The sequence below is a fragment of the Homalodisca vitripennis genome, chromosome 1 (genome assembly GCF_021130785.1).
Source record: "Homalodisca vitripennis isolate AUS2020 chromosome 1, UT_GWSS_2.1, whole genome shotgun sequence".
Lineage (NCBI taxonomy): Eukaryota > Metazoa > Arthropoda > Insecta > Hemiptera > Cicadellidae > Homalodisca > Homalodisca vitripennis.
In genome coordinates, this window is record NC_060207.1 from 31256677 (window position 1) to 31270314 (window position 13638).

General features: G+C 33.3%; 1 protein-coding gene across 1 annotated transcript in view; it reads right to left on the bottom strand.

Moving 5' to 3' along the window:
* Positions 1-666: 666 nt before the first annotated feature.
* The window catches only part of LOC124359279, a 37433-nt gene continuing 24461 nt past the window's right edge, over positions 667-13638 (bottom strand). Inside the window, exon 6 of the mRNA XM_046811899.1 lies at positions 667-7163. Within this exon, the coding sequence (XP_046667855.1) occupies positions 5667-7163 (1497 nt within the window). The 3' untranslated portion in view covers positions 667-5666. The remainder of the gene's footprint in view (positions 7164-13638) is intronic.

The window sequence follows — 13638 nt, forward strand, 5'->3', positions numbered from 1 at the left end:
TATTCTCTTTGATCAAATAAAAGAACTCTATCAAATTTATAATGCATGGTCAATTTTCAATATAATTAAAATAAATAATACAATATACTTATTAAATTAAATTTTAATTAACAATCAACTATTGGTTAAAAGAAGCTGTATATGTAATACTATGTTTATATTTTTAGATTAATAATAATTTAATTTTAAAAATATACATCTACATATTTAAGATACATTCTTAATCCGAAAACATCATCTGTAGGTAATATGTGCACAACACTGGATGAGGCTACTGTTAATGCCTGCAAAAGTATTTACGCAAAGGTCCAGGTCATTTCTGTGGTCCCAAAATTGTACTTTCAACATTAATTCTGTATTTTTCAATGCTATTCCAATACAATACTTTTTGAAAGTAATACAATTTGACACTATAAAATAGCAGTTTAGAAATTAAATAAATTTCAACGGTAAACACAGACAATACGTCTCATCACTAATCCGAGGGGTTATAACAAGGCCCCTAGTTTTCATAAGTGATTTATAAAAAACTGTTGCCATCAATTATGATTTTTGAATTTATATTTTTCTTAGTCTCTGCCTTTTTTTTACTTTTGACCTGTTATAACAATTAATAAAATTCAGTGGTTGGTCAGTTAGTGAGGTTGTAAAATAAAATATAACACATTCCAAATTGTATTTTTATTTTATCAAAATCAGTCTATTGAATACAAACATAACTTTGCTTTCAAAACTCAAACAAACCAAACTGCCCAACAGTGCTGAAAACTTCCAAACATTGTTTGTATATATATATATATATTGTACAGTATTTACAGTATCTCATGTTGATAGTACTGAAACAAACTCTAATGTTATATATCTTTTAAACACAACAATAATAATAATAAAATGTAATCTAAACTAACTAATAAAGTATTCTAATCATAATTGAGATTTATCTGAGGGGTAACATACTAAAGGAATGTTATTATACAAACACTTCATTATCTAACTAAAAACAATAACTTTTATTAGTATTTTCTAAAAAAAAATCAGATATAAGAATTAAAACATCCTAGTATGTTTTTGATTGTTTCAGACTTTCCTAGTTTTATCACAAACACAGAAAGAAATTTTGAAAAATAGAAACGTGTACTTTCTTAGAATAGCATTTTTAACCCTTACGTTCTGTACAATTGGGAAGTAATTTTCAAAATTTAAGCATTGAATCAAATCAGAATGTGTGGAATAGAGGAAGATGCCCAGCACTTTTTGATGCTTATCAAAAAGTCAAATTGGCCAAAATCTGGGATATTTCCAAGCAGCCACACTTCATGCATTTATTGGGCGGGAGGAACAGCCACGCCCTGTGCCTTTCTTACACTAGGATATAAGAAAGCCTGTATTGGAAGAATAGGCAATGAATGTTTTTTCTTACATAAAAGTGTAATCATAATTTAAACACAAAAATTGTATTTTTAGTAACCATTAAAATTCTGTATTGCAAATTACACCTTAATGCTTACAACTCTATCAAAATGTCTTAAATTTCTTGCATTTAGTAAATTTTGGTTACAATTTGTAATAGCATCGTTGTTTTTAATACACCTTGATTTAAGATGCTTTAAAATATTATCATTCCTTATTTCATTTTTGGAGGTATTAGTTAATTTTGTCTTATTCTGTCAGTTGATTTGTCAATAATTAATTGGAGACAACTTAAACGAAATACCCTGAATACATTAAAAAATTGTAGATAGGAAAGCATTTGTAATATAAGACAGCTGAAACTAGTTTTCATGTGAATAATAAGAAAAGAGTTAGTGTTAAAGCTAATAACAGTAATAACCGAAAGTTATTGATTCACAGTTGTGCTCAACATCCTCTCACCTGAGGAACCAAATACTGCCCTCTTCCCGCCCATACCAGTCTAGTGCTTCCACCTTCCTTACAAAATTTGCCCTTACTTTACTGTTCAAGGCCATTCATTACCCACTAGAGCTCACGAAAGGAATATTTTATAAATGTCATCCAATTATGTGTTTGTCTCTAGGATGATTATATGCAACACTATTATAGTCTATAGCATCTAAAGGGTTAAATTGCTTTAAAAAAAAATAAAAACTATACAGGTAATCAATATTGAAGTAAAACAATTCATAAAAAGATATTTAACTATAATATAACAGTTATGTACTAATTTATGCTTTTTTGTAACTTCATGCACTTTACTCTAAATTTTTACCTGAGAGGGAACAAAACAATTGGTTAATTGTTTATGTCAAGTAACCTGAAAAAAGTGCAGTGACAGAGGTTACTACAGGTTAAAACTGATTTAAAACTTACTATTAACATTATCTTTGGTCTTTTTGGTATGATGGGTGGATTTCTGTTTGTGAAAATACTTCATCAGTAATTTTATTAAATTATTTACATAAAAGCCACTTATGTACAATAAAATATCTTTTTCATGCAATAACAACAAAAATAATGTCTAGCATTTCATGAATATGATTAATAGTATTTAGCAAAACATCTTAAAACAAAAAAGTCCAAAATATATTCTTGGCAACTCAACTATAACTAAATTATAAAATTAAACTTTCAGCACCATACTTTTGTCTTTAGTTTATGAAATAAAAACATTTTAAAAATACATAATTACTCTCAAAGTATCTTCATCAACAATTATTTAAGTAGCAACATAAAATGAAAAAACTGACTAAGATATAACTACATTGATAGCAAAGTACTTTCATACAATTTAATAAAATAAGCAACTCACATGCCCGACAAAACTGACATTATTTCACTAAAATGTCCCTAATTACACAAAGAAGTTTCATTTGGCCTACTGATAGTATTTTGTTCAATGTAACTAGATTCATAATATAACAAAAGCATGACAGGAACTTTCAAAAATTAAATTTCCAATTACTATATGTGAATTAGTTGCTCTGCTCATGTGTATCCAGTACGTACAGTCGTACATACACTAATCTTTTTTTATCTTCTGTTCATAAATAAAAAAGCTTAAACATGTAAATACACAGTATTTTCTTGCTGTTAATTGGTGTAAAAAAATGATATGTTGTATTTTGGCTAAAGTAGTTTTGAAAATATCATTTTATACTGTAGAATGATAAATTATCTGAACCCATTATAGAATTACTGAGGAGATACTGTATCACATAGTGCTTGGGGCTCATAATACTATAATCCCTATATACTCATCAAATTCTGTTTATTATTCCAGTTATTTTCATACTTAGTTTATATGATATGTAAGTATTGACACCTTCATGTTATTCTACACAGAGTGATGTTACCTAGCCATAACAAGCAGCACAAACAATAGCATCCGTCATAGTGAATTTGTTAAACAACTTTGCAAAAACTGCACAAATCAGATAAAACCACCATTTTAGATCTCGCATTGGAAACTGTTACAATCACATAGATCTAAGATAAATGTGAATTAAAGCTGAATGTTAACTAAGCCTTTCTCTTCAAAGAAACGTACTTATTCATATGATTTTGAATTTAGATTTCAATTTAACTAGTCAAAACAATTTATAAAATTTTTTAACACTTATGTTTTTAAAACGGTTTACCTAATAAAAACATTGATGAAAACTGTACATATTGATATAATGTGTGGAAATAAACTACTTTAGCTAAAATACAACATTTCAGGTGTGCTTGTTACTTGTTACATCTGAATTAAACAGTTTCAACCTTAGGCTACAATATTAGATGGACTAACCGTGTGAATACGCAAAAGTAGAACCTTTAAATGGGTCATGCTAAAGGGACTAAATAAAATCTTTATAAAACTCAACATTACACTCATTCAATTGAAAAACAATTAATAAAAACTTGATTAATAATTAAATGAAAATATAGTTCATCTAAATCTATTTTACTGAATTAATTTCCTCATTTTCCTTTGATTTCTTTGTGATTTACTATTTGCTCAGATATAGAAATGCTCACACCACTAATTAGACCAGCAGAGGTTAACAATAATTAGAGGAATGTTATAATGTAAATAAATGAGAAAACATATATCCTCTTACAATAAAACTGCTTTCAAGTTATACTCTAAAGAATACAACAATTTTTGCAAATGTAATATTACAATATAAGTTTCCTTACTAGAATCTGTATTAAATAAGAAAATACAAAAATAATGTGAAATTTGGTAACTGCAACAAAAGGGAGTAAATACAAACAAGACCCAACAAAAAGCAAGCTTCTGTTATTCATATTGGAGTGGTAAATTATTGACTAGGTGAGAGTAGCTTTTACTTACAATTTATTATTGACATTAAACTATGTTTTAATGTAAGGGATTCTAAAAGGATGATTGTTTTTTATATAGCCACAAAGTACCTTGAACTAACGATCCCCGACTTACTACTACTTGCTTTATGTTACTGACAGTTCAATTGTGTTGTTTGTTAAATTTGTCATAGAACTAGTCACGTAGTAGAAGAACAAAGTAATTTAAACTGGAATTTAAATCTAGATCCTTTTTTGTTGCAATTCTTTAAAGTTATGCATAACGCAAGCAATAAACTAATACAAGATATGGATTCAATCCGTATCAACAGTTGCTGAATAGGACACTGTATGATTTAGAACAACAATTAATTGTAAATAAAAGCTAGCCTCAGCTCAAACTGAAAAATTCAGCTTGCATAACTTTCAAATAATCTGTTAACTTAATAAAGAAGTAATAAATGAACATTTGCTATTTTAAAAGTCAAGTTGTAACAAATAATTCCACATTTTTATGAACAAAGGCTCAAGGTTTTATGGTAACATTAGATGGTCAACTCAATTAACTAAGGATTATAATATGTTTGATAGTAAAAGTATCTTACTTTTGTTGTATAATTCTTTTACACAGTAATAACTACAAAATATAACTTTTATTGTGCATTAACAACAGTAAAATACAAAAATGTTGTAACATTACTAATTTGACATATTCTTGTTAATATTTTCCTGGTATTAACTTTGAACTTAAACTTTGAAGTTAAAATCAATAAAATACGTAGATCTTAATAAACTAAATTCCAAAATATAACAAACCTAAATAAACTTAACAACTATTTTTAACAAATAAGGTAGTCATTTCTTAATTTGAAAACTATTAATTTACTAACGATTTTTTTTTATCTTCTGCAGTTATAATAAAAATATTCAACAGTTTTAAAATACCCCAAATATAGTTAATAATTATCATAGTTACATGGAATTCATATTACAACTTGATACAAATCGACTCAAAGTAACTTTATTTCATATTTTCCACAAAAGATTTATCATTGGGAGAAATAATGTGATTAAATAAGAATAAAAAATTAGTTTTTGCCCAAATAAATCAAAGAGTTTTGGTCCCCATTCAATATCCAGCCTCAAAAAGGTGTTTCTTATCCATATAACAATTACATTTATGATCATATTACATTAAAAAGTAAAAAACCTAATAATTTTTAAACTTGTTTTATTTTATATTTACTATAATAACTGAATGTTTAACAAGTTATAAATTAACATTATCCTCAAGCCTGAATGCTAAAATTAATTCATGTTATAATATATGTTAACTGATAAACAATCTTCACGTAGAAACAGCTTAATGATAACTGAATATGTTCCAAATGATTAAAGATCTAAATATCTTTAACATTTTCGCCTTCCTTTGGATGACAATCTTTCAACAAAATGAAATGTTCAGATGGCTGAGAAACACCATCTTCTGAATGAAGAGTACTCTCCAAGGGCAACTGTTGATTTTCAAATGTTACCTTTTCATTTGCAGTCATAATTGACTTCGAGTCTTCTGGTAATTCAGGTAGCACTTTTTTGTAGAAGGCTTTGCAGTGAACAACACGTTTGTGTCTTCGAAGCTGAATGCGGTCCTTATAGGTCTTGTTACAAAACTTGCACAGCCAAGGCTTTTCTTTCGTGTGAACCAAGAAGTGATTTCGAAGATGACTCTTGCTACGAAAAGCCTTATTGCACACATCACAGAAGAATGGTTTTAGATCTGTGTGTATTAGGATGTGAGCTTTGAGAGTGCTCGGACGGGAAAATGCTTTCAGACAAACTTGACAGTAAAACATCTTTTCAGAATGAACTTCGGCATGTTTCTTAAAAGAGTCCGGATGGCTAAACCGCTTTCCACATACTTCACAGATATGAGGCTTTTCCTTGGTATGGTAAATCAACTTGTGAGACTTAACAGCATGTCTCCATCTAAACTTCTCCAAGCAAATGTCACATTGAAACCTCTTTTCCCCTGTGTGGACCCATTGATGAGCATTGAGAACATCCTGACGGTTAAAACTTTTACCACAAAGTTTGCATTGAAATCGTCGAGCTCCAGTGTGAATCAAAAGATGAGTTTTCAGTGTACTCAGTAAGCTAAAGGATTTCTGACATATCTCACACCGAAACAGTTTCTCTTCAGAATGCATCATTTTATGCCTCTTTAAGGAGTTTACTGCTGTAAATGTACTGTCACAGATTTCACATTTATATATACTTTTATCAGAATGAACAGGCCAGTGAGCGTGAAGGAGTTTTCGAGAACTGAATACTTGGTTGCAGTAGGCACAAGTAAAGCCTTGACTTTCACCGGTGTGTGATAATTTGTGCCGCTGTAAGTTGGGGTACTTCACAAAGTACTTCAAACACTTATCACACTGGTATAGAGCCTTTTTATGAACCTTATCTTCGTGTGATTTCAACAATGCTTCTGAAGCAAACTTAAGAGGACATTCTGCACAAAAATACATGCTTATCATCCCTTTCTTGGATTGCTTATGAGAGTGTACTGTATCTACGTGTTTCTTAACATAATAGCTGGTGGTGAACCGTTTAGGACAAACCGGGCACGAATACTTCTTGCCTCCTTCATGGGTCCATTTAACATGCTTGGCCAGCTGGTCAGAACTTGAAAATCCTCGGAAGCAGACAGAGCAGACAAAGGAATGAGTGTGGGGACTCTGGATGGCAGCATGCCACTGCATGTGCTCCACCAACTCCACATGGTTGTCAAAGATCTTGCCACATTCGAGGCAGGTAGTGGTGGAGGAAGGGGCCTGCAGCAGAGAGCGGGGATCACACTCCACTGTCACTGACGCCGCCTCTAACTGTCCCAACAGCTGTAACAGCCACACCTCCTGTTACAACTAAAACAAAATATTGTATTGCACATCCACCACTGTAACTAAACAGTACTATTAATATTTACTATTGATAATTTAAAGTATATTCTAATAATCTATAACATTTATCCTATAATTTTGTTCTACAAGTCATATCCAGAAAGTAAGTGTACTGAGGCTCTCACGGCCGGCCGGATTCTTTTTTCTACAAGTTCTTCCCCTCCGCAATGGGACCGGTTAGAGGTCAGTATGTTGAGAACTGTTAATGCGATAACACATTATGTCAATCCAATCTCCCATCAAGTGCAAAATACAGGGAGTCATCCGTTACCACCCATTGGGAAAAATTCCAACCGATAGAGCGGAGAAATTTATCTACGTGGAGTTTATGACGTCTCAAAAACTCTGTCTACACTCGATTTAACTTGTTTTGGGCTCACTTTGTGAACATTTTCCAATAACCAAGTTTCTGTGATGGTTTTGTGTACTGGAGATTTGTGGAAATATCACAGAATGTTCTTCCACAGTCAATCTACATAACAGGGTGCATTTTAAATATTTTCTCTGAATTTCGCTGTAACAATTTAAGGTCTTCCGCTCCTCAGATCATTGTGCACACATGTATAACAGTTTTTAAACTCACAACACCACTTGATCACACTTGTACAGAATTTTTCCTTTCCAAACAAGATAACGGATGACACGGCATATTTCACAGTTGGCGGGAGATTAAATTGAAATTTTACATGAAATATACAGTAGATAAAATGTTATTTATCCAGTAATTGTATTAGGCAACTTAAAAACCAGCACCACTTTTAGTTCAAGGTAAATAACCTGTGAATAACACGCAATACTAATTGACAACAAATGTTTCTTCATCAATCATTCTTTAATGAGGACAGTGGGGTAGATGAATAAGACAAGTTATGATTTGGGATTTGCTTATCTTTGAAAAAATGGAGGAGGAGATTTAACCCACCTAAATAAAAAGTCACAAACGTTTCTAGTATAATGCAACTTTTTTTTATATTGATATACAATATTTTCAGTTAGCCAAATACAAAACTTTCTAAAATTCTAGTACTAAAAATAATAGTATTAGTAAATATTTGAACATTACAATATAATCTAATTCAAAAGTTACTCTTCTTCTTAAACAAAACACCATTTTCAACTGCCTTCCCAAAATTTTGAAATGATAAAACAGTTTGTGCTACTGTCTCTCCCACTTCTCTTAATGGATACTCTACTATGATATATTATTCATAAAAATACAATTGATAGGGGGTGGCGGTGTAAATCTTTTATCAAGCTTCTTTGAACTAGAAATCTCTGGCATAATTTAAGGGTGTATCCAACTACAATTGTTCTGCCTGTATCACCTGACAAACACAATAATCTCTTCAATGAGCCTAACATAGACGTAGTCACTTATGTTTGGGTGGCACAGAGATAAAGATTTGCATTTGAAAATTGAGCAGATTACTTATATAAACTAGAGCAGAATTTTTTAGTTCAGATTCTAACTATACTTTTTATTGTATGTAATCTATTGTAAAATTATTAGCATCATTGAGCTAAACTGACAATCTAGATACATCATAAGTGCAGTTCACTATAGTATCAAAAACATAAATAAACAAGGACATTTTTAATTAATACAGAAAGAAGAACCTTCCACCACAACCCAAGAACACTGTATTCCTTACAACTTCCTTCTGAATGAAGAAAGATTGTGCAGGTAATCTCCAACACCAAAAGCAAGAATTGCCAAATATGCTGGAAAACAATCATAAAGTAACTTGTATTGAAATTGACTTCAGTCTATTTTTGAAGCGGCATGTAGACCTATTGTAAAGAAAGTCTGGTCTGAAATCTTTCCCATACATAGCTTAACAAAACCGGTTTAACATGTTAGCTGCCGGCGGCATATTTTCAAATTTTTCGGCGTAATGCCAAATTTAACCGTTAGTTATTTTTAGATATTTTTACATTAGTTGTGTTTATTATACACTATGACAATAAGATATACTTTAACACTTTTAAAATAAATCGTTTAAAATTCTTTTAATATTTATATTTATATTAATAACGATATCTTTTAATCGTTTAATATTTTTTAACGAATATTGATTGAAAAACAAACTTGCCGACCCGATCGGTTGCCCGTGTATACTGGCGTATATTTTGTTTGAGAGGTTGGTAGCACGTCAGCTGTTCTTACGCAACGACTCTCGAGTATCCCGCCAGCTGTTTCGCGCCTTTTAGCCAAACGTGAGTTTGTTTTCTTGTTTCTATTGTCAGTTTGGCACTTTATCACGGAGTCTACTTCGAGCTGTTATTCTTTCTGCTGAAGTTTGATTAGTTAATCATGAGTGACGATCTAGACAGTGATGACATTTTAAGAGCAATCGAAGCCCCTTCTAGTGAATTTGACCCAAATATGAAATAAAAAATGTCTTTATTGGAGGCGAAGTTAGGACTATAAAGTCCTCTCTCTACCACTTCACTTTGTAAAAAATTAAACTAACATACATATACATGTATAACTAAACATAAATATATTAATTAACCTTATACGTTACAAGAATCTTAGCTTTAAAATAAAATAAAAAATCTATAATTAATGTAACTTTATAAATATTTACAATACTATAATAAGACATACACGCATTCATTCAACTAGCATTCAGTTGCCCTAAGTACCACATTCCAAAGCCGCCAACCACTATACCCCCTGAGCCCCCAGCATCAAGGCCCTGACCTCCGCCCCAAAGCGAGCGCGCCTTTCAATGGCTCTGATGTTTATAGGTAAGGCATTCCACAATCGACAGGCAGAAACTGTAAACGACTTACTAAAGGTAGTTGTTCGATGAACTGGGATAGATAATGAGGATGTACCCCTCCTTGTACTTTGTTCACTTATTTTAGACATAAATTGAAAGTTGTTTGAAAGATAACTGGGACAATTTGTGTTTAAAAGAGCGTGCAACAGAATGAGTGAGTGATAGTCTCGAAGATCTTGTAATTTTAAGATAGATAATTGTTTGAAGAAGGGCGTTACGTGATCATCACGTCTGAGATTAAAAATGAACCTAATGCAAAAGTTCTGAGCACGCTGGAGTATATTTGAAAGCTCCACAGTCATGTCATTAATGACTATGTCACAGTAGTTGAAATGAGGCAGTACAAGAGTCTTTATCAGCATTATTTTAACTTTGTGTGGTAGATATGAAGCCAGCCGCTTGAGGCTGTGAACACCAGCAAAGACCCTATTACATATCAAAGAAGCCTGTTCAGTCCATCTTAAGTGTTTGTCAATAATAAGTCCTAGATTCTTTACTTTCTCAGAGTATTCTAGCTCTTGGTCATTTAGTTTTAATTTGGGAGCCGTAGTAAAGTCAATTTTACGAACAAGCTTTGAATGACCTATCATAATACACTGAGTTTTGTCTACGTTTAATTTTAGTCCATGTTTCCAAGTCCAGTGAGTAACAGCGTCAATATCGGAATTCATGAGAGTCACACAAGTTTGTATGTCTCTTATAGAAAAGTGGCGGTATATTTGTAAGTCATCTGCATATAAGTGAAAATTGGAATGAGTAATTTGAGTAGTAATGTCATCGATGTACAGTGAAAATAAAAGTGGCCCCAAGTGGACTGAACCCTGTGGAACTCCACGAGTGACTGGTCTCCATCTCGACTGCTTCTCACCTGACCTGACACACTGGCGTCGTCCCGAAAGATAAGATTCAACCCACTTGACACTACCATCAGAGAAACCATCCTTCCTAAGTTTGATGAGGAGAAGGGGATAATAAACACAGTCAAAAGCCTTTGAAAAGTCGAAAAGGGTTAAAATGGTTACCTAACTCTTATCAATTCCAAGGCGTATATCATCAACTATTTTTAGAAGTGCAGTAGTAGTGCTGTGGTTGGAGCGAAAACCAGATTGAAAATTTGATAAAATGTTATTACTTTCAAGATATATTAAAAATTGCTGATGAACGATCCGCTCCAAACACTTTGATAAAGCAGGGAGTATACTTATTGGCTTGAATTGTGAAGTATTTTGTGGAGAGGAACACTTCTGAAGTGGGCGAACTAAAGCAGACTTCCATGTCAGTGGGAACATTGAAGTAGCCAGAGATTTATTGAAAATAGCAGTGATAGTTAGAAGAGTGACTGGAAGAGTATCTTTTATTAACCTTATAAGAATGCCATCGGCCCCGACTGTGTTACGTTACTGGACATCCTTATAATAGCCTTTAACACATCTGTCTCTGTTATCGGAGTGAAAGAAAACTGAAACTCAGGTTTATCAAAAGTAGCACCTTCGAGCTCGGAGACATACTCCTGAGCCCCAGACTGATCAACAGGAATCTCAACAAAGAAGTTGTTGATATCATCGAGATTAAGGGAAACCGGGGAATAAGTGTTAGGCTTGCCGACTCCAAGATCTTTTAGTTTTGACCATAAAATTCTGCTAGATTGTTTTTTAGACAGGGAAGAGTAGTAAAACCTGATCTTGGCATTTCTAATTTGTTGTTGCACATTGTTCCTTAATTTTTTATATGCAGCCCAGTCATCACGTAACTTGGATCGCTTAGCCTTAAGGAAAGCTCTATCTCTTTGCTTCTGGAGGTGTCGAATAAATTCTGAGATCCATGGAGCAGGCTGTTTGGTTACTCTTTTTGAAACAAATGGAGCGTATTTATCAAGAAGACCATTCATTAATGAATTAAATTTTGATACCATAATGTCCACATTATCAGTCGATGTGACCTCATGCCATGGAGTTAGAGAAGCATCGACAAGCAGGGAATAAAGAATGATATTTTTGTAGTTTCTATAAAACATAACTTTTGGTTCGATCTTGGGAGTTCTTAGTTTATAAGCAAGAAAAATAAGGTCATGTTTGGAAAGGCCAGGAGCAGGAAGTTGCCCGTGGTGCACAACCAGGGTTTGGTCACAGACAGCAATGATATCAAGCCAGGTGTCGGCAGTCTCAGTGTGGTGAGTGGCTTGCAGAGGAAGTATGGTCATGTTACACGAGTAAAACATATTAGTTAAAAAAGTTTGGTCATAAGTAATTGGTCCAAGTAAATCAGTATTAAAATCTCCCATCACAATAACATGACTGTAGTGAGCCAAAAAACGTAGAAGATCATGTTCGAACTTAGCCATGTAGCCCAGGTGAGGAGCTCTGTAACAAACAGCAATTAAAATGTGTGCTCCATTAACACAGACGTCCAGAAACATGTATTCTGGCCGTCCATCTCTGGATGTATCGGATGATAGCAGGACAGAGACAAGGAAGTGTGACCTGACGTACACGGCCACCCCGCCACCACCCTTGTGCAGGCGATCATTTCTGTACAGGTTAAAACATGGAAGCTCGACACTTCTGTCACTTAAGTGAGGTTTCAGCCAAGTTTCTGAAATTAGAATAATGTCAACAGGAGATGGTTGAAAAATGGAACGAAATTCATCAATGTGGCCATAAAGAGATTGTGCATTGACATGAGCTGCCTTTAAGAAGTTTGAGAAAGGAGTAAGAGATTGGCAGAGAAGATCTGGGAGGGCTGACAGAAGCACACGCTGGCTCGGGGCAGCACAGTCAGACACCTGCACCATAACACGCCGCGAGGCCTCGCGGGCAGCGACCGACAGACCGTGGCTGCGTCAAGTGATGATGGTTGGGGCAGTAATGTAAATAGTGAGATGGACAATACGGACGAAGACCTCGACTTCCTCCCTAGTGATGACTCAGTGCTAGGCAGTGAATCCGATGACAATGAAGTTGGTATTATAGAGAGTATGGATTGTTCGGATGAAATGATTGATTCTGTTATTGAAGATGTGATTGTATCGAGTGAAAGTGAAAATGTAAATATTGAAAATGTCGAAAGAGAAGTTGTAAATATTGAAGGTATAGATAGAGAAGATTTCACTGTTAATTTAGGAGAAAAATTTAAAAGTTTGAAAACAAAGAAGGAAAGGTTGCAAATGAAAAAAGATTACTTGAAAAAATGGCAGCTGTTTGAAAGGTAAACAGAAACACATTGTTTTTTGACGAAACATCAAACTTTGCTTTTGGCCTGCCCCAAAATGCGAAACTAGAAGAATATTTTTATGAATACTTATCTGATGATCTGATACGATGGTAGACGAAACTAATCGGAATGCTGCTCAGGTGTTAAGTACACTGAGATTGAATCGTAGTGGCAGACTCCGCAAGTGGGCGGCCTACTAATCCAAATGAAATGAAAAAATTTCTCGGCCTTTTATTATGGATGGGGCTAGTGCCAATGCCAAGGCTGACTGACTACTGTTCGAAAAACTTGCTGTATAATAATTCTGTTGCTGGTAAAGTAATGAGCAGAAACCACTTTCAATTGCTTTTAAGATTCTGGCATTTTAATGAAAACTTGAACATAAGACAAGAATGACCGTCTAGGTAAAATAT